General features: G+C 42.3%; 1 protein-coding gene and 1 long non-coding RNA gene across 5 annotated transcripts in view; one reads left to right on the top strand and one right to left on the bottom strand.

Annotated features, from left to right (window-relative positions):
• FGGY (FGGY carbohydrate kinase domain containing) overlaps positions 1-27,245 on the top strand; it is a 191,948-nt gene that overhangs the window by 26,888 nt on the left and 137,815 nt on the right. For all 4 annotated transcript variants that reach the window (XM_073357533.1, XM_073357531.1, XM_073357532.1 and 1 more), the window contains exon 5: positions 14,294-14,382. In XM_073357533.1, the coding sequence (XP_073213634.1) occupies positions 14,294-14,382 (89 nt within the window). The remainder of the gene's footprint in view (positions 1-14,293; positions 14,383-27,245) is intronic.
• Positions 1,725-19,049, bottom strand: LOC140916227 (uncharacterized). The gene is made up of 3 exons (XR_012160470.1): positions 18,872-19,049; positions 4,987-5,368; positions 1,725-2,081 (listed from the first exon to the last, which is right to left on the bottom strand). It is a non-coding gene; the product is annotated as an uncharacterized lncRNA (long non-coding RNA).

Raw genomic sequence — 27,245 nt, 5'->3', positions numbered from 1 at the left:
CTGCCAGTCATCATCTAGCCCCCGCTCACTGGGGCAAACTGCAGTCTGTAATGACCACTCATCATTGGCAAGGGGTTAGGTCCAGCTGCCTCTGCCTATTCCCAGGTTGCACCTCTGTAGCCCCAGTAGCTTTGTAGGCCTTCCACGAGGCCTGCAGCCTGGGGTTTTACCAGGCTGGAGCTCCCCAGCTCCTCTTGCCCTTCCCCAGTACTGTTCTACTTCAGTTACCTTGCTCTCAGGCAGCTAGCCCTTCCTACTCCAGGACTAGAGTGAGACTCCTTCAGCTCCTGGCCCACAGCCCTCTTATCAGGGCCAACTGTGCTCTGATTGAGCTGGCCACAGCTGAGGTCAGCTACTCACTCAACTGCTCTCACTGCTTTTCCCAACCACAGCCCTCTCCAGGGCTGCTTTTAACCCCTGCCTACTAGAGTGGGGCAGCTGCCCTGCTACATACACCCTGACACTTGGTATATGTAACCCAAATGGAGCCGCCATGCAATTAAAAAAGACAGACAGTACCTCCAGCAACTGCACAATAGGCTGTTGCTAGAAAGTGCTCAGGGGAATAGCAGACTGGCAGAGCTCACTGAAAGGGCAGAGAGGAGGGTCCTTGAATTTAACAGTTGCTGGCTGAGGAAGCTGCAAGGAGAAGCAGCACACCCTGCTGGACCCTCAGAGGAGAAGGCCAGAGGGAGGAGCAGTGAGAATCTCAGAGAAGCAGCTGGCATCTGAGTCTTCAGGAAGAGTGGTGGAGGACGAGATGGGCACCCTGGTCCAGCAGCTGGTGAACAAAGGAGCTGTTAGTAGAAGATTGCCGCAGGAAGAAAGGAGCCACTCAGCACTGCCCTGCCATGGAGGAGTCCTCCAAGATCCCTGAGGAAGAGGAACAGTCACTTCCAAAAAGTAGAGAAATTCCCCCTCCCCACTCCAAAAGCCTGAATCCTCCTGGAGCACCATTACGAAGGGCAGCAAGGAGGAGCAGCCCTACAGGTGAAATGGGACCAGACAGGAGCTACTGTGGACAAGAGCAATGTGGTGGCGGTGGGGGGAGACGTCATAGAAAGGATCAATAACAGAGAGGTGAGAATGAAGTTGTTGTTAGAGAGAATGAATAAAGAAGTGAGTCACAGTCATAGAGTTTAAGGCCAGAAGAGACTACCAGATTATTTAGTCTGACCTTCTGTATATCACAGGCCACCAGCACCACCCAGCCCCCTGCACACTAAACCCAACAGCCAGAAGTAGACCAAAGTATTACAGCCCTTAGGAGACAAAATTATTGTGTGCCACTAGTGGAGAACAAGAGGGACCAAGGCACACCAGTGCCCGAGGGCCGTGCAATGGCAGGGAATTGATTAAGTGAGCTATACCCAGATGATCCTGGCAAGAAACCCGTGTCCCACTCTGTAGAGGCAGGCAAAAAAACTCCAAGGTCACTGCCAATCTGACCTAGAGGAATATTCCTTCCCAACCCCACATATGGCAATCAAACCCTGACCATGTGAGTGAGAACCAGTCAGCCAAGCACTGAGAGAAAAGGAAGACCAGCCCACTCCATTTAGTGTCCCATCTCCAGCTCTGGTTATCTCAGATGCTTTCGAAATAATGGAATTAAGTTGTTGTTAGAGAGAGAGAGAAAATAGGAGTGGGAAGAGGGAAATAAATAAATAAAGACAAGAGTAACATGAAAGCACAGTACTGTACTTACTTTTTTCTAAGTCTTCCTGCAGTCCAGCCTATGTTCTTGGGCTAGTTCTGTAAAATGGGATTTATAGGGATTTTTTTTACTTTAAAATGATAAAATATATCAACTGTCCTCTTGATTCAAGCACCAAAAAACATCTCTACTTCAGGCCGCTGCTGTTCCTTCTCTGGGCTTATTCTCCACTTTGGGTTTCCTTGTGACAGTGCTAACGTCTGCTGTTTATGGCCTGTGCTTAGCTGCTCATTCTTTGTCCTCCCTCAGTGTCTTCTCTCAGCAAGTGTATGTCTTCAGAATATTTGCTGGATAAACAAGGTGCTGTACATCAGTGCAGATGATGCTGTCTCTGTGTAACATCATCTGGGGCACAACCCAGTCACTAACAATGAAGGAACAGAATATAATTAGCACATGACTTTGTCAGACCCCTATTGAAAAAATTAGATGCTAAAATCTTGTGGATGATCTTCACTGGAGTGCGGTAACACAGGACTTTCTCTTCATGTGGTGGCAAGATGAACAAATCTCTGAAGTTCTTTACAACTGCAGGGCTCCTTCAGCTGATGTATTAGAAGATGGATATCTTTGTAAGGTGGAACTCTGTTCATTATTCACAAAGGGCTGGGAAGTTCCATCCAGTCCACCTAATAATAAGGGCCATGTGAAGCCATGCAGCCCTGGGGATTCTGCAGAATGAATGCCTACTTGAATGGCAGGACATTCAAATGCTGCTCACATGTTGCTACATCTCTTTATGAGATGCTGCTAATTATTCCCCCACGTGGTGGCCACTGGGAAGTGCATAAGGAGGCAGAGATGTGCCTGCCTCCTTCTCCTTGTCCATCTCTGCCCTTTGTGGTGCATGTTGTGCATCCCCAGAAGGATGGGAAGGAGCAGTCCCTGTGCTCCTCAGAGCAGAGGGTCCGCAAATCTGCCTGGCGTTTACTTGGGTGCTGCATTCGAGGGACACCTTATATCCTGGAACAGGTCAAGTATAATATGAGCCTAATAGAGGGACCAAATCTCTATTCCCATTGTGTGAATGGCAAAGTTCACATCCACGTGAGTGGGACAAGGATTTGCTACTCTTTGCACCAAATCTCTTGTTGCACTGCAGAAATTTTCTTGCAATATTGGCATAGCATTGCAAAGAACACATACTGGCGATCCATAAGGTTAGTCATTGGTGAAAAGTTTCCATTGGCTGCACTTTCAGCATAAGGAAACATTTTCTTTACGACTTCTAATTTCTGTAGCTCATGCTCCATTGCAGGTTGCATTTTGGTTGTGTTTTCTGTTACTGATGCCAGCGCATTCCCATGTCACCCCTAATTTCTTTTTGTCCTGGAATAGGGTCAGACTTGGACAACTCTCCAGAATCAAAAAGTAAAACATATTCTATTTTGTGGTTTAAGTGAGATTAAGGGAAATGATCTATTCTGGCTGGCCTAGGTATAAATAGTTGTCTTTGAAAAATACTGCAATGGCATATATTCTGTTTTTTCTATTAATGTTGTCCCATGGGCCCCACCCCACCCCTCACATGCTATTAAGATAGTATTTAGGAACATTAACAGCGTTGCCAACTCTCCCAATAGTTATTGCTTTTCATAAAGTGCCAAATCCTGAATTTGTGATTCATGAGAATGTCATCTTTCATTTTTAAAAATAAAGTAAGTTTCTAGCCGTTATGGTTGTGGAGTAAAATCTTGAAATCCTGACACCTAAACACTCCAGCTTCTGAAGACGAATAAAAGAAGCCAAAAGTTATTTTTCTTTAAAAACAAAAAATAATAATAAAAAAAACCAACAAAAACCAAACCTCATGATTTTTATAACCATTCTCATGATTGTGTGAGCCTGACTCATGATTTTTGAATGCTTGGGAATGGGAATACCGAACACATCAAAGGAAAGCAAACTTTTCTGTGGTTGAGATGCAGGCTGTCCCATTCGTATCCAGGACAGCAAGAGTATTTAAAAGGTGCGGTGAATCAGTGAAATTATTTTGTATTCATCCTTTAACTCCAAAAAGAAGGTTAATATATCAAAAGTTTTCTCTCAAGAGCACTAAGACAATGAATACCTTGGAAGGCTGCTTTGTTATATCACGGGTTCAGATCAACATTTCTTTTGTTACATTTGTTAATGTCTGTGCCCTAAATACTGATTCCTGTAGCAAAACACTAACTCACTGGTCCTAGCATGTACATCTTCCATGCCTGTACAAGTCTGTGATGTTTGGTAGTGTACTGGAATGCTATACCACCATCCTCTGGGCAACATACCAATCTTGGCTTTAACTGGAACATTTTCTGAGGCTGCAAAAGCACTGGTACTTAGCAGTGCAAGAGGTGATGTCTTTATAATAGTATGTATTTCCCAAAGAGTTGTCTGTTTAGGATTAGGGCTCTAAAGCCAGTATAGTATTCTGTCCTCCTATACTATTTTTCCATTTTATCAGACCTCTTATGCCATTTACAATTCTGTCAGACCTCCTTTGGCTCAAGAATGAATCAGAGGAGCATAAACTCAATGGCAAAGTACATCTTGTATATTATGGCAGTATAAAAGGAAGCTCTAAGAAGATATAGAGAAAGGTACTGTATATCCGCTGCTCAAAAATATGAAGTATTGGAAGAACTACAAAGATTCGCTGAATTGATTGACATTCAAGATTGATTTTTCCCTAGTTCCATGTGGAGATGCTAATTCAGCTCTGATATAACACATGACACTCTGCATTCCAAAGCTTTTGCTCTACCACTGGGCGAGAAATATTTGCCAGTACCAGAAAGAATAATTAGTTGGACACAATTGTCAGCATAGTTATTTTGTTTAGATGATAAATTAGGAGATTGGTTTACATGAGATACTGTTTGAGTAGAGTTGGATTAAAAGCTTGATGTTGTGGGCCATCATCTTCTTACTGCATATGAACTGCAGATTCCTTGTGTATATTATAAAAGAATCCAAATTATTCACCTTTTCCTTTCTGTTATGTTAATCTGACCATCTGCTACCTTAGGAAACCATACAAGCAGATCCTGTCTGCAGACTCCAGAGGAATCTGTGGCAAACTTCTTTATTGTTGCTTGGCCTGCACCCTCCTAATTGTAGAATTAAAAAAAAATAACGTCCCTGGATAGGAAGAGTTCAAAGCAAGTAATTTTGAATATTACTAGCTTTCAGGTGGTTATGATATCTCCCAAAGGAAGGGGCGGAAGTCCCATCCCTTGAGTAATTTAAAACTAAACAAGAAAAAGCACCACTCAAGAATATACCTTAGTAAATTTATCCTGCATTGGTTGGTGGTGGGGGGTGGGATAAGATGATCTAATGGAACTTTTCTACATCCAGTCTCTGACTCAGAAGAGGAGAAGTGGAAGATGACCTCATTCACCCAGAGGAATGAGATGACTTCATAGTTTGGGAAGTAGTTGATGATCCTTACTTCTTGCTGGTTTCCTATTACGTTTAGGGTTGCTGTTTCTAGGGTTATCTTGTATTCTTCCTTCCAAATCGTAATTGGTTCATCTCCTTTTTACTCTCTCTTCTTTTGCTTTCTTTTATTTTGTGGGTTTTGTTTTCCTCTCAAACTTCCATTTTCATATTCAGAGATCTTCATAGCCCATGCTCTCCCTCCTACTGTAGTCCATGCTTTCACTTGGAACAAAGAAAAAGGGGGAAACAAGAAAAAGAATTAACAAGAAGTTGAATCACTGAGGCTCTGGGTGAGTCTGGTAATGCAGTATAGGACCTCTCACTTCTAGATCGCAGGTTCAAATGCAGTCTATTTTAGTAGCAACTGAATGACTTCACCATCTGATGGCTGGTAGTCTGTGTGGAATTATTTGTGGGGGGTCTTGACCAAGTTCCCAGCAAGCAGGTGTCCATGTCACAAAACCAAGACCACATAAGGGATGAAATGAAACCTTTGTTTGAGTCTCAGCTGCCTGGCCACGGAATGAATGGGCAATCAGACTGAACTACTCCAAACCCATAGAGTGGCCTTGGTAGAACATGGTGTAAACAAATTTGTAGGGGATTGTGGGGCACTTCACTTGTCTCTTGCCTATGCAGCACCTGTTCTGTTGTAAACAAGAGTTCAATCTCTAGGGTTGCCATGTGATTTTTAAAATGTGGTTTCCATAAATAATTGCACATTTGACTTTGAAATTTGCTTGCTGTGAGCATTAGGGATGAGACAGTAATGGGAAGAAAGAGGAGTAATTTTCTTTCAGAAATATACAAGAATGCTTTTTTAGATGATGGATAAACAAGACAAAACAACTTCTGATTAGGTCAGTGAGATAACGCTAAATGTAAATCTCATTGGAAGTACTATAAATATTCCTGGATTATATTCCTAATTCACATTAAAGGTTAAAATCAGCCTCTTCTTCTTCTTACAGACAGTCTGAAAACAGACTCTTTCCTCAGATTTACTCGTTATTCAAAAGTATTTGACAAATGTTCTTGCATTATTTAACTCTGCAGTGGTCACAAACAACCTCTCCTTCTGCCCCTCCACCCCCACGAACATGATACAGTTCTGTGGTGACCTAGAATCCTATTTTTGACGTCTCCGACTCAAGGAATATTTCCAACACACCTCTGAACAACATACTAATCCACAGAGACCTCCCTACCAACACTACAAAAAGAAGGATTCTAGGTGGACTCCTCCTGAAGGTCGAGACAGCAGATTGGACTTCTACATAGAGTGCTTCCGCCAACGTACACGGGCTAAAATTGTGGAAAAGCAGCATCACTTGCCCCATAACCTCAGCCGTACAGAACACAATGCCATCCACAGCCTCAGAAACAACTCTGACATCATAATCAAAAAGGCTGACAAAGGAGGTGCTGTTGTCAGCATGAATAGGTCGGAATATGAACAAGAGGCTGCTCGGCACCTCTCCAACACCACTTTCTACAAGCCATTACCCTCTGATCCCACTGAGAGTTACCAAAAGAAACTACAGAATTTGCTCAAGAAACTCCCTGAAAAAGCACAAGATCAAATCCGCACAGACACACCCCTGGAACCCCAACCTGGGATATTCTATCTACTACCCAAGATCCATAAACCTGGAAATCCTGGGTGCCCCATCATCTCAGGCATTGGCACCCTGACAGTAGGATTGTCTGGCTATGTAGACTCCCTCCTCAGGCCCTATGCTACCAGCACTCCCAGCTACCTTTGAGACACCACTGACTTCCTGAGGAAACTACACTCCATCGGTGATCTTCCTGAAAACACCATCCTGGCCACTATGGATGTAGAAGCCCTCTACACCAACATTCCACACAAAGATGGACTACAAACTGTCAAGAACACTATCCCCGATAATGTCACAGCTAACCTGGTGGCTGAACTTTGTGACCTTGTCCTTACCCATAACTGTTTTACATTTGGGGACAATGTATACCTTCAAATCAGCGGCACTGCTATGGGTACCCGCATGGCCCCATAGTATGGCAACATTTTTATGGCTGACTTAGAACAATGCTACCTCAGCTCTCGTCCCCTAACGCCCCTACTCTACTTGCGCTATATTGATGCAATACCCACCTGCAGAAGTGAAGAAACAGATTGATAGAGCCAGAAGAGTTCCCAGAAGTCACCTACTACAGGACAGGCCTAACAAAGAAAATAACAGAACGCCACTAGCAGTCACCTTCAGCCCCCAACTAAAACCCCTCCAACGCATTACTAATGATCTACAACCTATCCTGAAGGATGATCCAACACTCTCACAAATCTTGGGAGACAGGCCAGTCCTTGCCTACAGACAGCCCCCCAACCTGAAGTAAATACTCACCAGCAACCACATACCACACAACAGAACCACTAACCCAGGAACCTATCCTTGCAACAAAGTCCGTTGCCAACTGTGCTCACATAGCTATTCAGGGGACACCATCACAGGGCCTAATAACATAAGCCACACTATCAGAGGCTCGTTCACCTGCACATCCACCAATGTGATGTATGCCATCATGTGCCAGCAATGCCCCTCTGCCATGTACATTGGTCAAACTGGACAGTCTCTACGTAAAAGAATAAATGGACACAAATCAGATGTCAAGAATTATAATATTCATAAACCAGTCAGAGAACACTTCAATCTCTCTGGTCACGCGATTACAGATATGAAAGTTGCGATATTACAACAGAAAAACTTCAAAACCAGACTACAGTGAGGGACTGTTGAATTGGAATTCATTTGCAAATTGGATACAATTAACTTAGGCTTGAATAGAGACTGGGAGTGGCTAAGTCATTATGCAAGGTAACCTATTTCCCCTTGTTTTTTCCTAGCCCCCTCCCCCGCCAGATGTTCTTGTTAAACCCTGGATTTGTGCTGGAAATGACCCACCTTGATTATCATACACATTGTAAGGAGAGTGATCTCTTTAGATAAACTATTACCAACAGAAGAGTGGGGTGGGGGGAGAGAAAACCTTTTATAGTGGTAAACACCCATTTTTTCATGCTTTGTGTGTATAAAAAGATCTTTTATACTTTCCACTGAATGCATCCTATGAAGTGAGCTGTAGCTCACGAAAGCTTATGCTCAAATAAATTGGTTAGTCTCTAAGGTGCAACAGGTACTTCTTTTTCTTTTTTACTACTCTGTGAGGTTTCACTATTCAAGCTGTGTCGGTTAGTTGTGCTTCGTCAGCTAAATTGCATGGTATTGTTTCTGTTCCCTGATTGGATGAGTGCACAAGTTCTTCTGGGATGGATATGCATGCATGCAAATTTAAAATTTGGTTTCTATGAATACTTATGTTTGCAACTTTGAATTTCGCTTGCTGCAAATATTTATGTCAGCAAAACTCAACAGAATAAATGTTTGTGGAAGTGAACAAAACAAATTAATGTAAAAGTTGGAGTGAAACTTGTTTGCAGTGTTTGGCCGGCTCCAGAATTTTTGTGTTATGCATTTATTCTTTTCAGAGGTAGCAGAAGAAAATTCCATATTCATTAATTTCTGGATGGAATATTTTGCTGTGGATTGTGCCAAAAACCAAAAGGACGGTTGTTATGTTTTTCGTTAGATTAATAACATTTCATTTCGATTATTTCTAAAAAATATTCACCCCATTTAATCAGTGGTGCTGTAGCACATTCTGGTTCAGAGTAGGGGTGGATTGGGAGGAGGTGTTTCTTTTGTAATTATGTCCAAATGAAACGCATCTAGTCTAAGTTGTCTCTTTCACACCTCATTTATTGTATGGGGAATACAGGCAAAGAAGATCTTCCCTTTAACAAGAATCACCTCATAGAGCAAACTGCCAGGGTATAATTCCTTTGCAATTAATGACCAAAGGCTGATGGTTGAATCATTCTTCTTTTACTTTTTCTGGCTGATTGCCCAAGGAGCTCACTATATGTTACTGTTCAGTTCTTCCTTTTTGACCTATTATTCCCTCTGTTCACCCTTGGCTTGCAATAACTAGCTAAATGGAGAAGGGAACACACAGCAGTGAACCATTCAAACCTTTCAGAGTAGCAGCCTTGTTAGTCTGTATCCGCAAAAAGAAAAGGAGGACTTGTGGCACCTTAGACGAACAAATTTATTTGAGCATAAGCTTTCGTGAGCTACAGCTCACTTCATCGGATGCATTCAGTGGAAAATACAGTGGGGAGATTTATATACATAGAGAACAGGAAACAATGGGTGTTACCGTACGCACTGTAAAGAGAGTGATCACTTAAGGTGAGCTATTACCAGCAGGAGAGCGGGGGGTGGGGAGAACCTTTTGTGGTGATAATCAAGGTGGGCAAGAATGTCTGAGGAACAGTGGAGGGTGGAGGGGGGAATAAACATGGGGAAATAGTTTTACTCTGTGTAATGACCCATCCACTCCCAGTCTTTATTCAAGCCTAAGTTAATAGTATCCAGTTTGCAAATGAATTCCAATTCAGCAGTCTTTCATTGGAGTCTGTTTTTGAAGTTTTTTGTTGAAGAATTGCAACTTTTAGGTGTGTAATCGCGTGACCAGAGAGATTGAAGTGTTCTCCGACTGGTTTTTGAATGTTATAATTCTTGACTTCTGATTTGTGTCCATTTATTCTTTTACGTAGAGAGAGTTTGACCAATATACATGGCAGAGGGGCATTGCTGGCACATGATGGCATATATCACATTGGTAAATGTGCAGGTGAACGAACCTCTGATAGTGTGGCTGATGTGATTAGGCCCTGTGATGGTGTCCCCTGAATAGATATGTGGACACAGTTGGCATTGGGCTTTGTTGCAAGGATAGGTTCCTGGGTTAGTGGTTCTGTTGTGTGGTGTGTGGTTGCTGGTGAGTATTTGCTTCAGGTTTGGGGGCTGTCTGTAAGCGAGGACTGGCCTGTCTCTCAAGATCTGTGAGAGTGATGGGTCGTCCTTCTTCAGGATAGGTTGTAGATCCTTGATGATGCATTGGAGAGATTTTAGTTGGGGGCTGAAGGTGACGGCTAGTGGAGTTCTGTTATTTTCTTTGTTGGGCCTGTCCTGTAGTAAGTGACTTCTGGGTACTCTTCTGGCTCTGTCAATCTGTTTCTTCACTTCCGTAGGTGGGTATTGCAGTTGTAAGAATGCTTGATAGAGATCTTGTCGGTGTTTGTCTCTGTCTGAGGGGTTGGAGCAAATGCAGTTGTATCGTAGAGCTTGGCTGTAGACAATGGATCGTGTGGTGGGGTCTGGATGAAAGCTGGAGGCATATAGGTAGGAATAGCGGTCAGTAGGTTTCTGGTATAGGGTGATGTTTATGTGACCATCGTTTATTTGCACTGTAGTGTCCAAGAAGTGGATCTCTTGTGTGGACTGGTCCAGGCTGAGGTTGATGGTGGGATGAAAATTGTTGAAATCATGGTGGAATTCCTCAAGGGCTTCTTTTCCATGGGTCCATATGATGAAGATGTCATCAGTGTAGCACAAGTAGAGTAGGGGCATTAGGGGATGAGAGCTGAGGAAGCGTTATTGGGCCTTTGATACAGCCCACTTTGAGAGATGGTGGGCTGCCAAGGAATTTAGATCGATATCCTGGTTTGAACCTGGGATTTTTGCTTCTGGCCCACCTCTAATCAGTCCCGGGGCCATTGGAGTTCTAATGACACAGGTGGGTGGTAATGGGATATGAGATACAAAGCCTTTCACCATTAGATCACTGTTTCAAATGCTAGCCATATTGGTAATGGCTCAGAGTCAGTGCCATCCAGTATTTGGTAGCCTATTTTATTGATTTTATGCTTAAGTAATAGTAAAAACGATGCCCCTGTGCAAGAGCTCTAGGTCCCCTGATGTTCACTTGATACTTAAACATAACATACTCGTCAGCATTAAAAAGCAAACATTCACCAGGGACAAATTAACTCAATTCAGAACTATCCACACACCTTGACAAGCAAACCCTCCAAGTCAAGGCTGAAGCACGCTGGCAAGGCAGTGTGAGGAAGCTTTGACTACTGCATTTGTTCTGTGGATAAATAGTAGACTCTAGTCTTTATTGCCATGGATATCAGTCCATCATTTTCCATTTGAAAAACTGTTTTTTAAAGAAAGAGACATGGGACTCTTGTTTCAAAGATGGAAGCTGGTGTGTAGACACAGCGGCAGTGCGCTATTGCTGTACCAAAGAGCTAGGTTTGATCTGTTTTCCCAATCTCTCTCTCACTCTGCTTCCCACAGAGTGTTAAGAATGCTTCAGAGGCGGCAAGGTAAACACTCGAGGGAGGAGCTAACTTCATATTGTTCAAATGTGTCCCCGCAAGCTGTTTCAGGAATGGTGTCTATAGGCTCCTCGGTGACAGTCTCAGAAAGAGGATTAACTGTAGTTTATGGTTTTGGCATGAAGAAAGGTAAAATGAGTGGAGGAGACTTTAGAGAGGCCCCAGGAAAACACAGAGACTGAATTTATTTTCTTTAAACGTGAGTTTAGAGGATGAGTCGCAGGATATGAATATGGCATTGAGAATGTGCTTGGGACTTTTCCATGCTGCTTTTAATGTGGTGGTGGATTCCTTGACTGGGAGTGAAAATCAAATAGTGAATTTCAACAAGTGTAGAGAATATGGAGATGTTTATACTCATTTAAAAAATGCATCGGGGCATGATTTGATTTTTGTCTGTGCTAGCTAGTAATGATATAGCATCAGCATGACAAAGGATGAATCATTTGGACACTCATGAAACACCATACCATAGGGTTGCTAACTTGTAACTTTTTGGAGATTCATGAAATAATGAAATCATGGTTCACTGACTATCTTTGCTGAATAGCTGGGTTTGTTCGAGTTACATGATTAATCCTAGCCTGGTGTCTGTTTTCATAAACCCAAGATTACCAGATAGAAATCCTACTTTTACCAGTAGCTCAGGGTTTATACTGTCAAAACAGCCAGGCTGACTAGCCTTTTGAATTAAAATATAAAGGGCCAAATTGCCGTGGAGGCAAATGCACAGTTAATGACTAGCAGCCATACATGTCCGGGTGGAAAGTGGTCTGAAATAGGCATCCAACACTAGTGCTTTTTATAAGTAAAGGCAGTGATTGAAGCTTTTGTTTTCAGGCCTCAATAGGAGTACAGTACTTTCTGTGACTTCTAAAGAGTTGAAACCTCCGAGAACATGGAGATGGATTCTTTGGATGATCCAGAACCAAAATGATGGTCTTGTTTTCATTGTTTACCTGGCTACATCTTAGTTTCTGAAATGACATTTTCCTAAACTATTGGCCTTACAGACTCCACCCAATAACTTTTTGGGACTTAAAATTTGCAATCACATAACAAACAGAGTCAAAAGTTTATAGTACTGTACTGTGCTGAACACACAGTTAGTTAAATTGGAAGTACTTTTTATATTTATTTAGAGTATAAGCTCTCTGGAACAGGGACTATCTTTTACTATATTTGTACATGCCTAGTACAGTTGGGTCCCGATCCTGTTTGGGGAAGCTGGAAGCTACTGTAATACAAATAATAAAATGGTAATTATATTTATTACTATTGGTATTTATGCTTTACTACATTTTTGAAGGTGCATGGGACTCCTAAAAGTTAAGCATAGTGAAGGTACGGTTATTGAAACATCTCCATGAAGCTCTGTCAAAGCACCTCTGGCCATCCTGCAGCACCCTAAGCCTCTAAGTCTACCTGCATATGACTATTTCTTCAGCATTATCACTTTCTACCGCTCTCATGATTTTATTGTGAGTCTCCTAATAATTAATGTTTTACATACAGTCCCAGTTCCTGGAGTCATGTAATTACATGAGAATCTCAGCTGTCATTTAAAAAAAAAAGTAATTTTCAAGTCCTCCTGTTTTTAGACAAAAAGGCTCAAAAAGAAAGAAGCAAACAAAAAGACCCACAATTTAATTTTTTTAAAAAAAAACTTGTGGGATTTTGTTGTTTAAAGCCAACTCACGATTTTTGAAGGCCTGACTCATGATTTTTGAACACTTAGGTTTGGCAGCAGTAAGTTATGGTAATGGTTTTGCAAAAAGAAAAGGAGGACTTGTGGCACCTTAGAGACTAACCAATTTTATTTGAGCATAAGCGTTCGTGAGCTACAGCTCACTTCATCGGATGTAGCTCACGAAAGCTTATGCTCAAATTAAATTTGTTGATCTCTAAGGTGCCACAAGTACTCCTTTTCTTTTTGCAGATACAGACTAACACGGCTGCTACTCTGAAACCTGGTAATGGTTTTGTTACTGTGTTACTTAGAATTTGATAGATTGATAAGTGGCCGCTTGTCAGGGCCATTATGTATTGTAGGCCAGTGATTCTTGCACTTTTTTCATAGTAATATACCACATCTTAATAGAGAACAACTCTTGGGAAAATCCCTTCCCACTCACAATTGTCCAGACCACATCCTCTCCCATTCTTTATCGTTTGACATCTTGATGGCAAGTACGATTGCTTACATGGAAAAGTAATATTGAGAAAATATTTTGTTAATTTTAGAAGTCATCTTCTTAAATTTAGAAGCTGGTAACACAGAGAACAGCAGCCTCTCTGCAGATCACCAGCAAGTGATCTGTGGTCCACTAGTGCTCCACAGACTACAGTTTGGGGCTCTCTGTAGACTATCGATCCTGGTGGAGAGGTCTTTAGTAATTTGGCAATGCCATGCTACAGTCCTGGGTGAGCAGGGACCACACTTCTGCTAGAACTTGCCTTGGTTATTGCACTTGATTTATTTTATTTTCTTCTTGCATTTTGAACTTAAAAGGAGACTGATATAGTGGAGCTCCAAAGTGGAAATTGCAGTTAATTTTAGCAGGTGAAGGCTTCACACTGTCATTTTGAAAAGGATGCCTCTGTAAACCCAAATTTGGGAAAACTGCATTTTCATTAGCACCCTCCAGCAAGTGGAAAGACCCAGTACTGTAGCCAGAAAATCATTTTAAAGTCAGTGGAGTAGTCACAGGTTGAAGAACAGCATTATCAGAGTTTTACAATAGGAAAAAATATTGGTTTTTTTTTTAGGTAACTGGCAGCTGACTTAGAATTTGTTTTTAAAAATAAAGGCAGACCATGATTGCAATTCACGTCTATCTCTTTTTAAATTTTTTCAGAACTTGAGAGAGTCTTGCTGGGAAAAGGCAGGCTACTTCTTTGATCTTCCAGATTTCTTATCATGGAAAGCAACAGGTGTCACTGCCAGGTATGTTAATTACAACTGCATGATTTGTTTTTCTTCTATTTTTCCTGTGCATGTTTCTGCCTTAAATCATATTGACTGGATATGCTGTATGTACATCTGTATGTGATTTAGCCTATTCAAAAACATCTTGAACCTATCTCCTACTTCCAGTGTACATTCCTGAACACAATTGTTCCTGTGAGCGCTGTAATTCTCAGATACAGTATGTTGCTACAACCATCAGTTAATTGATCTTGTGCTCCATTTTTGGAACATAAGTAGGATTGCGTTACCTATTTCTAGTTGTAGTCTACTGAAATTTGTTTTCACTGACAAATGAAAATGCTGCAGTTTTTGACCCCAAAACCCCCAAACAAAACATTTTTTTTTCAGTCTGTGTGAGATCTAATATATCTTGTTAAAAATGAACAATGGGTATAAAATCACTCCCTCAAAACATCCCAGCAAAGCACATATTTTATTACTTTAACGTCAAATATCAGTGTGTGTTAGGTGTATCCTAGGGAGCGATTAATAGTGTTGCCTTGAGAAAATTATTTAAAATCCTGATTAAAGAGACTGGAATATGAGAGAATTACACTGCAGATGTACAAATACTTTTAAAAGTTTAGTAAGATACCAGTACCAGCTATTTAAAAAATACATAAGGCGTGATTCTACTTTCAGGGTGGTATAAGTCAAGAATATCTCCAGTGGAGTTATAACTGTGTAAAACTAGTGTAAGAGGAGAATCAGGCCCGGCATAGTTTAAGGGTATGTCTAGACTGCAAAAGAAGACCCACAACAGTGAGTCTCGGAGCCTGGGTTAACTGACTCGGGCTCGTGCTATAGGGCCAAAAATACCAGTGTAAATGTTCTGACTCAGGCTGTACTCTGGGCTCTGAAACCCGGTTTGGGGGAAGAGTCTGAGCCCAGGTTCCAGCCCAAGCCAGAACATTTTTATCTCCATAGTGCGAACCCGAGTCAGTTGATCCAGGCTCTGAGACTTACTGCCCCCGGTCTTTTTTTTTTTTTTTTTTTTGCAGCATCGATGTACCCTGAGCCTCCCCAGGAGTATAGGACAGGTCTCCCTTGCCCCCAACCCTTTTGCGTTCAGGTTAGACTTTCTGTCTATCCATTTACTTAAGAACAGCCACCAGTTGTCAAGAATCTCGCTTCCATGAGTGGACTAGTACTGGGTTTGTTTTAAAACAAACCAAACGAACCAACCAACCCCTGGCAAAGAGTGTTATTTCTTGTAAGAATGTACTTAGTATCGTTGTTACTTGTAATGTGGTAGCTCCCATGAGCTCCAGTCATTGACTAGGACCCCATTTTGCTACACAAACACACAACAAAAAGACTGTCCCTGCCCCAAAGAGCTGGTAGTCTGAAGTATCCCTCTCAGCCGCCCCACAGCATGTCAGACCTGTTCTAGTGTCAAGAGCTTGAATCCTAAGGGTCCAAACTGCCCCTCCTCAGAACCCCTGACCCATCCAACCCCCCTGCTCCTTGTCCCCTGAATGCCCCCTCCCGGGACCCCCTGCCCCTAACAGCCCCCTTTCCCCCCCCCCCGGGTCCCGCGGGCCGGATGTGGCCGTAGTTTGCCCACCTCTGCAACACAGTATAGCATACTTTCCAATACCCCACTCTACACGGTATGCCATACCTTCCAACCCACCAATGTATACAATACAGCATACCTTCTAATACCCCACTCTGTGTATACAGTATTTTCACAGCTTGTAACTTTATAAACCCCTATTAGGTATCCACGTATTGTAATAGAAATAATATTGAAGTATGGATCCATGTAACATTTAGCCATGCAGGGATGGGTACAGTAAGGTGACGCTCAGGATCGCTGCATACCTGTTGTGTACTTTGCATCTGTGGGAGAGAGCAGCTAATGACACTTTGTCCTTATCCTTTCTCTGGAAACTCTTTGCAGTGAAACCGTTGCCATCAGTGCTACTTTCTGTATTTCCAGTGTGAGCTGGAAGTGGCTCTCTTGTTACCTAGCAAGACTACCACAATGCTACCCTGGGAATAGGGCACACGCTGTAGACTTACAGAAACCTGAGTGCTAATGCAAACCCACCACCTGACCTGTCCAAACTTCCTCAGTCAAAAGACTTTACGTATGAAAAGAGGTGCCACCTCGGAATGTGCTGCTAAGGGTATCGCGTGAAAAGAGGCCATCAGCTAAGCATGCTGTACAGCTCTTCCTGCATTCGCTACAAATCACAGGCCCAGCGAAACCAGGAGAGGGTTTTGTGGCTCTCAGAGGACCCGAGAGTCAGTAACTGCTTCTGTCTCAAGGCTCCAAGAGAGGGGGAATAATGAAAACCAAAAGACACATTGCTGGAAAACATACCCACAGCCCTGCTTACTATACAATAGAGCAGTGGTTCTCAAACTTTTGTCCTGGTGACCCCTTTCACATACCAAGCCTCTGAGTACGACCCCCCCTTATAAATTAAAAACACTTTTAAATATATTTAACACCATTATAAATGCTGGAGGCAAAGCAGCGTTTGGGGTGGAGGCTGACATCTCGCGGCCCCCCCGTGTAATAACCTCGCGACCCCCTCAGGGGTCCCGACCCCCAGTTTGAAAACCCCTGCAATAGAGCAATTTCCCTCTTTAAAGCCTATACCTGAGGGAAGAATGGAATGTGGGGATATGACATTGGCCCACCCTGTCTAGACTCGGAAATAGGTTGTGTTGAAAAATGTGATAGTTCAAGCATTTTAGCAAACACGTTTTTAAACACCACCTATTTTCCCAGTTTAGACCTGCCCATTCAGAAGAGGGGCAAGGAAACAAGGAAGGGGCACTGGGCATGTTAGAAAGTCCCAGTTCAAACCACTTGAGCATCCAACCAGAGAGCTCAAGCAGTTACACCCCAGCCCAGAGAACTCAGCTGGCCTATGGCCTTGAGCTGCTCTTGTCAACCCCAATAGTAGGGGCTTTAGCAAGGTGAAATTCACTTGTCTGCAGGCAGGATGTCATGAACAGAAAATTCCCTGGGAATTGGGGTCCTACCATAATTAATCCTAAGGGATTCATCATGTGATGGAGGAAATCCAGGGCGTTTTAATTCTGACTGGGATTCTGGGAGGGCAATGGAGTGAGTGAGCGAGCATTCACCCCTGGGCTGCCACCACTACATACACAGACAATACCCCACTCTTTTCCTACAAGCCAGAGAGGTACTCGGTGCTTCCCTTTGTTTCAGTCTTTAAAAAATACCAGTTGCCCATCCATCCAGGCCGCATGGCTGTTTCCTTGCTGCTGCCACTCCCCGCAGAGTCCTGGCCTATGCTGCCCCCCCATCCTCCCATGATCCCCCACGATCATTCTCAGTGTCGCCAGCAGCCCCACCTACCTATCTGCTCCCTCCCTTCTTCCCTCCCCTGAGCCCTCCCATTTTGCCCCCTCGATGCAAGAAAGAAGCTCACCAGGGCAGGGCAAGCAGCCGCAGAGCTCAGGCAAGGCACTCTCCTCCTGACCTGAGGCACATACCTGAGCACAGCTGTAACTCCCCACCCCCCTCTGGAATGTTCCCCCCCCCAGGCATCTGGGGAGGGGCATGTGACCATTCCTGCCCCTCCCTAAGGTCGTCCCTGTCAGTGAGTGTGGCATAGGGCAGGACCCACCACCCCATAGACAGCACTGTGAGACGGGCTTCCTCCTAGAGCTCCTGGGTGCACAGAGGATATGTGCCTGTTGCCACCCCCTTATCTGGCTAGAAGTCCTTGCAGTCTTCCAGTGATTCCATCTAGCAAGCTGGAGAGGATAGATTTGAGCTATTTTTTATTGGGCTATGAGTACTCTCTGTAGTACTTTACCCCCTGAGAAGCTGGTGAGTAAGGCAGCGGAGTAGGAATCAACCCCCCTTTTCTCCAGACACACTGGGCTCTACAACGCGGCCACGGGGCCAGATGGTTAATACTTCAAAATAATACATGAATAAAACGTGAAATGTTCTTAGTGTGGTAAAGACTTGGGAAGCTAAAGAGCGTGCACTCCGTGTATTATCTGAACATTGTGTATAACTCTAACACAGGGAAATTCTTGAAACACAGCATTTCCAGATCATTGTTAAAGGAGGGAGATGGTTTCAAATGGGAGTGTGTTAAAAAAGCTATTTTTTACCTTGTTAGAGGAGAGAAATCCATAGCAGTGATGCATCAAGTTACTCCCTCCCGCTTTCAGTGTTGGCAGCCACACTCTGTCTAAAAGAGATCCTCTTTTTTTTTTTTTTTTTTTTTAAATGTTCTCTTCCTCTGAGGAGCAACAGTCCTCCCTGTCTGGCACATTCAGACCCAGAAACTAGCTGCTTGTGCTGTAATTCAATCTTAACCTGACCCCACTAGGATACAGACTCACAGTTTTGAAAGTAGGAGGATCAAGTCACCGACATTTAGTATGTTGAGCCAGCGGTCATATCTCTTAATGACAGTCATGTCGCTAGTTTAGGGGATACAAGAGTTGGGCCACTCACCTTCTTCTCAGATAGTGTTGGCAGAAAGTTTTTAAAGAAAATATTTCTGTCACAGCGCCCCCCCGTTTTTTTCTTTCTTTTTTGTAATGCGATCGCTTAACCTCCAGCCTTCTGCAGCTTGGGAGAGCAGATTGGAAAGAACAGCACAGTCTTCCACCAGACTTAAAAGGAAAACTTCACTGTCATGCTGACTAATCCTTAAGTCTCTTGGGGAAACAAATGATCCGATTAAATTGTAAAGGTTACACTGTGTCTGCAGCCATCCCGCTTGTAATACCTGATGGATCCAAGTGTTTGGTAATAACTGCTGCTGCAGTAGTGAGGAGGACTGATGGAAACCAGGATAACAAGATGACAAAGCTGCCCTTATGTGTGAAAGCCTCTTATTGTGTCTTCCTTCAAATCACTCCTTAAAACTCACCTCTGCTGTGATTTTCCACAAAACACTAGACTGTAGGTAGGCTGGTGGTTTGCTGTGATCACTGCTTACTACACTAACCATAGTCCTCTTACTGTTACCTGGTGCTCTCCCATCTCTTTGTTACATCTGGCTGTTGTCTTTTGTTGGATAAGAAATTGAGAGTTCTTTGTAGCTGGGACAGTCTTTCTGTGATCAGTGTCTAGCACAATGGGCTTCCAATCGCTTACTGGGCCCCCTAGACATGACTGCAATACAAATAACAATAATGCAAGGGTAGAGAGATCTTATAAATAAACCACAATGTTCTACTACAATGGTCCAAGCACTTTTGAAAGCTTAGTGCGTGAAATTTGCAGCCTCCTCTCCAGCCCTTGTGCACAAGGTAAAGAGGCTGGATGAGGCAGAAAAGGAGTCTAAACCCCCCAGCTCCAGATAAGAGAATTCTCCAGGTGCAAGAATTAAAGAGGACAACATCAGGTTGTCATCAAGGTTCCATTTATAAACCTGGTCATAAAAGGCATACTAGGGACAGGGCTTGAGTGGGAATGTTATGTCAGAGGTAATGCTAGGGAGTTTCTCAGCAATGATGCTGTCCCTAATCAGCTGGCGACAGGCTGCCATAAGTTAGCTGGAGCTCCAGGGTTGTCTGAGTTATACTCGGTTCTGCTACAGACTTGGGAGGGCACAGAGGTGGCTTAATGCCATCTTGGCCCCATCTTCTGCTGGGTTGTGAATTCTGGGCTGGGCCTCTTAAAGGCCCAGCACAGAATCTCACCAATTGTTATGAAAGATACTGTAGAATACTGGTGTATACTCCAAATAGACTGTGTACTTCATATGTTCAAAGTGCTGTGCAAGTGTGAACAAATCAAGGGCCAGATTCGTGCACCCTTTCTCAGTGGGACTACTAAGAGTGAGGCACAGTACTAGTCAGCGTGAGTAAAAGTGGCAGAACTCAGTCGCAATAAAGAAGGAATCTTGTAAGTTTTTGCTGATGGATACCTTGGTAGAGTAACTGTGATCCTGAAGGGATTTTTGTTGCAAAATGTTTCCATTTCTATGCACCCCATTGATCAGGAAGCAGGAGCATTTGTACAGGTCTGAGGCCCTGATTCTTCAAAGACTTTCACAAGTACGTTACATACTGTGAGTAGCCCCTTTGGCTTCCATGGGACTACTCGGTAAGAGTTAATCACATGTATAAATCTTTGCAGGATCAGGGAACTGTGTACTTAAACAGTTCTTATTGTGTTTGTAAGCTTAAATTTGTATATCTTTGGCCTTTGAGTATCCTTAATGGCTTGAACCCCCTCACTGCATATCTACGAGTTGTACTATGGATCTACATAAAATCCACAGAAATGTCCTTATATGCTTCATACCTGAAGGCAGGCAGCTCAAACATATTCTGAGATTCGAACAACTACCTTTTGTCACTAGTTGTCTTGATGATAGACACCATGCATCCAGTAGCTGCATAGAACTAGTTCAAAATTGCTGTATTTTTAGAGGTTTCTAGTAAACTCCAGCTGTTCACAGAGGATTATTGTCTGAGATCTTCCTTATACAAAAATGTATTCATTTCTAAGATTCCTACTTAGGAACAATGAAAAATAAGGCCTTTGTTCTAAATGATATGCAGTACTGCTTTTCTTAGGATTGATGTGTTTGCCCAGCTGGGTTCTACCTTAAAAAATTGTATGGATACTTTTTTAATATAGAAAGGATGGGCACCAGTCTTGACATTTAGATTTTCACCTGGCTTGTTTCAACAAAGCTATGGGGGGGGGGGGGGGGGGGGAGAGGGAGAAGAGGAGAGGAGGAGAGAGTTGTTTTTCTCAGATGTGTTAGTAATGCTCTTCAAAGGCTCAGCACTTTTACTCATGGTGAGTGTGACTCACCACCCTCCTCCACCTATTACCTCTAACTTTTTTCTTTATATGGTGTTTTGAGTAAAGGTAGCTTAAAAATAATCTTCCAGGCACAATTGGTCCAGCTACAGGTGACTGTATTATGGATGGAGAACTCTTGTCAGAAATACACCCCTCTTCTGCATGCTTCTGAAATCTCGTTAAGGACTGCAAAACAAACAAGAATGGGGCTGGGCTGCAAAGTCAGATCCACATCCAAATTTTCACATCAGGAGTGTTCTGATCTAGGATTTTGCTTCGGGGACATCTCTAATTACAAGCAGTTCACTCATTGGAAAGGTAGAGGCTCCAGTGGGTTTATTTGGATTAAGATGAACCATTAAAAAAAATTAAAACTGTGGAACAGGATTTGGAATCATAGTTAAGAATGTCAATTGATCCATAACAGAGGTGGAGTATGTTGAACATGGCACTGGGTGTGCTTGTAAAAGAAAGAATACTGTTACCTACTGTACATAGGAAGGTAGAAATCCTGGGAAAATAAAAATAAGAACTTGAGAAGTCTAGAATGGGATGAACAGACCTAAGGTTCAGATCCCATTTGAAAGTCTGCATGGTTCACTCAAAGAAAATGATTTACATGAAATTTGATCAGCCTTTTAAAAAAAAAGGAAAAAAAAAGTCCTGTAGAGATACCCTGCTTAATTACTCTCTATCTTCTGGCCCCTTGGAGTCTCTGGAAGAGAAGATGTTGCCATGCAGGCAGTTGATACTTCTCCTTCTGTGTGGGGTATGAGAGATTATCTGCGGATGGCTTCCTTACAGGGATCTCAGTGTCCAAACCTGGCCCAAATAAAATAATTTCTATAAGAAGCTGATTCATACATTTATGGGCTTTGTCTACATTACACAGACCCAAAGGCAGATGTTTATGGTCTTTAAGAAACATTGGTGAGACATGGTTAACTAATATTAGATTTACTATGTATATAATATATTAAAAAAAACAGAAATTCCTGTAAACAGACCAGACTGAAAGGAGAGAGATTTTCTTTTTCTTATGATCATGCTATTGAACACCTGAGTTCAGTTCCTCATCTGGTGTAAATTGGAATAGTTGCCAGTTTACACCAGCTGAGGATCTGGCCTTTTTATAACATTTGCACAACATTAGGGTCAGATTCTGCTCTGTTACACAGCATTAACTCCAAAATAACTCCTTTGGATTCACTGGAGTTAATTCTGATGTGCACCAGTGTAACAGAATGCAGCATCTGTCCCCTCATTTATTTGGAACAATGGAAGCTATTAGTAAAAAGGAGAGTGGATGATTCAGTGGTTATGGTACTAGTCAGTGACTTTTAAGAGCTGGGTTCAAGCCCCTGCTCTGCCACAGTCTTGTCATGTGACCTTGGGCAAGTCACTTAGTCTCTGCGCCTCAGTTCCTCCCCTGTAAAATGGGAATAATTGCACTTCCCTGCCTCACAGAGATGTTGTGAGGATATAAATCCGTTCCAGGCAAGTTAGTGGGGGGCAATACTGAGTACCACATGTAGGTAGGTAGATAGTTCAGTGCTGAAAACTTGAGAGAGTGTTTGTGGAGGGAAACTGGTGCTTGTTAGAGAATTTATTAGAAGGAACAGGTGAAAGTGAAATGATTCTCTGAGAGGACTGTGTGCCTTTTTAAGGGGTTTAATAAGATGCAGTAACTGGATCAGTTCAGAGACTTGTGGTCAACTGCTCTCCCCCTCCTTCCCAGCACTCCCATGATGACTAATGAATGCTCCTTGGCTGGGATTCCGGTGTTTGGCTTCTCCTTGTTTACATTCTGTGCCAACTTCAAAAGATGCCTGGTCTAAAAATCAGGCTTCTCTCTGAAAAGAAAAGAGCCTGGGCATCTTTTACAAGGCTGCACTAATTAGCATTGTGGCCCATGTGGCAGAGGCAATATCCTGCATTGTGCTGGGGTTTGGGGTTCTGGTTATAAAATAAAACCTAAGACTTCAAACACAGACCATTTGGGGAAAAGGGGAATTTATCTTAGGGAACAAGGGATGATATTTTAATTTCTTAAGCAGGACGGACAAAGTGTCTGTGAACTTCCTGTGCCAGAGCTGACCGTGTACTGCCCTCTGACTGAACCTTTTCTAAGCCAAGAGAGAGACGCACTCCCTTTCGTGATTGTCCCAGTTCTCCATGCTTTTAGTGAATTCAGAACGTGGTCATCTGAGACTAGCTCAGTTGCTCCGTTCACCAGTGTGGAAACAGTGACATGTTTCATATGGTAAGGACCTAAGGTAGAAAAGTATCATGCCTGAAAGAGTGGGAGTGCCCTCATTATTGAGGAGAGGGATTTTGATGACTCCTGTTTTGTGGGGAAGCTGGCATTTCTTTTTCTTTTCATGAGCCCTCCATTTTTTAATTTGTTTTTTTTTGTGGCAGTGTGTGAGATAATTGTGTCCATTATATAACTGTGCTTGTAGTGTGACCTACTGGAATTGTGCATCTGTTGTGTGGCCTAGTGGAAGCAGTGTGGACTGGTGGATAGACTGGGACTCGGGAGATCTCTGTTTTTACTCCCAGCTCTGCTACTAGGCTGCTGGGTGAGTTCGGGCAAGATACTTCCCTTCTCTGTGCCTCAGTTTTCCCATATGTGTAACCAGGATAATGACATTGACCTCCTTTTTAAAGAGCATTGTGATCTGTTGACGAAAAGCATGTATAATACCTAGCTATTATTATTTTTTATTATTAGTAGTATTGGGAGGGGAGCTCAGTCTTCATGTCCATTCTGTCCTTGGCCTGTCCATATTCAAGAAGTCTTTCGCAGTAGTTTTGGATGAGTTAGTGAATTGGATGCATCCCTGTAATTCTTTGCTTCTTTTGTATTTCTGAAATAATGTAGTCCCCTCTCCTGATTGGTCAAAATAATCACCACAATGTCTCATTAGTATTAACCAAAATCTGTTTTACTGGCAAACTGGACCAGAAAATTCTATTTTAAAATAAGAAAATTAGACATAAAGTAACAAGACTCCAGTTACTTGAGTAGTGTTAGTTCTAAAGGTATCGACCTTTTGTATTTCAAGGCACTTACTACCCTAGCAGTGAATGTCTGTTTTATGGTCACAATCCAGTTACCTTCAACATCATTTGAGATTTTTGTCATTGGTTTCAGGGGGAGCAGAATTGAGACCTCCCTGCAAAGAGGTTTTGTCTCTCTCTCCATGTTCCACACTTCCCCCACCATCTTTTAAAAAGTTTATTTTAAGTTCATTTTATTCCTGTTTCTTTCTATGCCAGTATTATGGCTGTTTGAAGAAAGAACCAAAACTTTAAAGGGAAACTGTCAACTTAAAAATCATACTGTGTCTGAAAGTTTGCACCTATTACTATTACAACTAGCATCTAAGATGTCTATAACTGAAAGAAATGAAAGAGGAATAGTTAATACTAGTTATTCAGCTTGTTTACTTTGTGCATTTGATACCAATTTGTATATAACCAGTTTCACTGTTTTCTGCTTTTATAGGCAGTTACTTTCCACTTCTTTTTGTATGCACAGCAAGAGGGGAGAGAAACATGCTTTAAAATAGGAAAATATTGTATACACACAAACATAGGCAGGGGCCTCAAGGACAGGTGCAGTACAGGACATGACTTAACTCATTTTTAGAAATTGACTAGATTTCAAGTTGACATGTCTCTTTAAAAGATTGTGTCCTATGGGTCTTCAGTTACTAAGTAGTTTGCCGGAGTTTTGTTTTGTGTCTTGGTTATAAAAATTGTTATCATGTATTGCGAATGTTTGCTAGGAAGCATACAGGCAAATAGAAAATGCTAGCTATTGTTATTGTACAAATGTCCTTTACAAAACATTAGCAAGATAAACCGATGTGTTTTCCAAATGATCTTCAGATCTTTCCTCTTAGTAGGGCCTTAGTAATGTCTAGCTATAGCTGTACAGTGGAATGAAATTGCATTCCAAGTTTTTAACACCTTAAATACACTCCTTCAATATGGTTCAAGGGTTTACATTCACACCTTATGTAAATGGTTACTTCTATAAAGATTTTTTTAAAAAGGTGTTTGGGCTCTTAATTAACAGGGACAGAGCCAGGTCCTTAATTTTGTATTGTGCTTGTTTGCCTTTAGGAAAAAGTCAGCTAGGTCAGTATAGAAAAGGAGTGGGGGCAGGAGCTGTAGTAGATGTATTAACTGGCAGCTTGCCACAGAGACATTGAACTCTGAGCCAAGCATGAAGTCATTTTGAACTCAAGGAGTCTCACTAATCCGAGGCAATGTGTCTTAATTTGACAAAGTAAAGACTGCTTGATAAGCAACCCTGCTACAAATTCTGTTCAACAGGGGTGTTTGTAAGTTTAGATAGCAAATGAGGAATGTGGTGATGTGAAAGAATCATCTTGTTTTCTGGTGCTTACTCCCACAAGGCCGAAGGCAGGCTTGGCTCGGCTGTTCACTGCAGTTTGGGCTGTGCAGTGGCTTGATGTGAAATTTGAGAAACATATGTAGTTTTCTATTTCAGGAAAATGATCTCAGGGATTGAATGTGTGTTCTGTTGGCTGTTAAGCTCTGATCTCGCCCAGTGTGATAGTGGTTCGTTCTTTCTTTATAATGATGGGTAAGAAGTTCCTAAGCACTTTCTATCAGAATTCATGTATTCACTTCTTGTTAATCATTGTATTCCTTCATGTTCGAAATGCAACCTCCTACATCATAGGAAAGATCTGAAGAAACAAATTACTGCACCACAGAAAATTATTCTATACCTTTCGTTTTCCCATAATTGTCATTTGCATTTATTTCGGGTGAGTAGAAGATAGTTTTCCTTCAAGGAAAAGGAGCCTGTATTTAAACAACCCTTTCCTTGTTTATCATGTGCTGGAGCAATATATATTCATATATATGAAAATCTTAATTACTAGCTTCTCTATTAAGGTTCAGATAATAACCCCTTTCTCTTAGTATCTGCAGAAGGGTGATCAGGAAACTCTGATATTCACTTTACTGAGTTTCTAACCAGTGGGATTGGGGTTCTATTAAGGAACTTGAAGGGGTGGGTGGTTGCCAAACCCCACAGATCCTGGGAACTGGCAGGGAATGGCAACCCAACCCAGTCAAGGAATTGTGTTTTCGCAGCGCTCTCCCCGGCACCATGGCTCCTTTAGGACATGGGGCAGGGTGCGGAGATCGCATAGCTATTATATCTGTTACTGATTTCTATTGCAGTATCACCTGAACTCCATCGGGGCTCACATGCTCGCTGTCCTAGGCACTGTACAAAGCCCTTGGTCATCACATTTCCATGGCATCTTCTCTGAACTCCTGTATGTGTAAAATACTGTGGGTGGGTAATCTGCACAAGCCCATCTCCATTTATGAGGTCTCCTCTCCATTCAACAAGAGCACAAGTAACTGGTGTTATGGCAGCTGTTCTTGTCTAGATTTAAAATAGAATAGAAAGCAACTTTGTTTATATTTCTCTTAGGGCCTTTTCAGCAATAATAGTACGTTTATTGTATGTATATGTATATAATGCAAATACTCAGTAAACTCCTCAACACAGGTTTCTAAGTATGATAATCCACATGCCAAAAGAGTTCCCATCAATAAAACAAAAAGATACTGTAAAGTATGCAATTTGTGTGTGTGTATGAATATCTATCTATCGATCAATCGATCTAAATAAAAATATTCATGTGTGTGTGCTTGGACACAATGCTTAAAGGATTACAGCATGCTTACATTAATTACCACATGGCCACAAGTTCCAAATAAATCGAAAAGTGGGAGATTCCTTTTGTTGTTGTTGTTTTTAAACTGTGCCCTTCTATATAGTACCTTGCATATGAGGAAGTCTCAGTGAATGAGGCCTTAAAATATCTGTCTGAGTACAGAGGAATTACCCTGATTTTACAAAAAGGAAAGGAGTACTTGTGGGTAAACCAAGGCACAGTGTTTTAAGGGTAAGATTTTCAAAAGTGCCTAAAGGAGTTGGGCATCTAAGTCTCATTGACTTCCAGTGGGAATTGGATACCTAGCTCGGGTAGGTATTTTTGAA

The sequence above is a fragment of the Lepidochelys kempii genome, chromosome 8, assembly GCF_965140265.1.
Source record: "Lepidochelys kempii isolate rLepKem1 chromosome 8, rLepKem1.hap2, whole genome shotgun sequence".
Taxonomy (NCBI): domain Eukaryota; kingdom Metazoa; phylum Chordata; order Testudines; family Cheloniidae; genus Lepidochelys; species Lepidochelys kempii.
The sequence above is the reverse complement of the archived record's forward strand: the minus strand, read 5'-3'. Positions and strand labels throughout refer to the sequence as shown.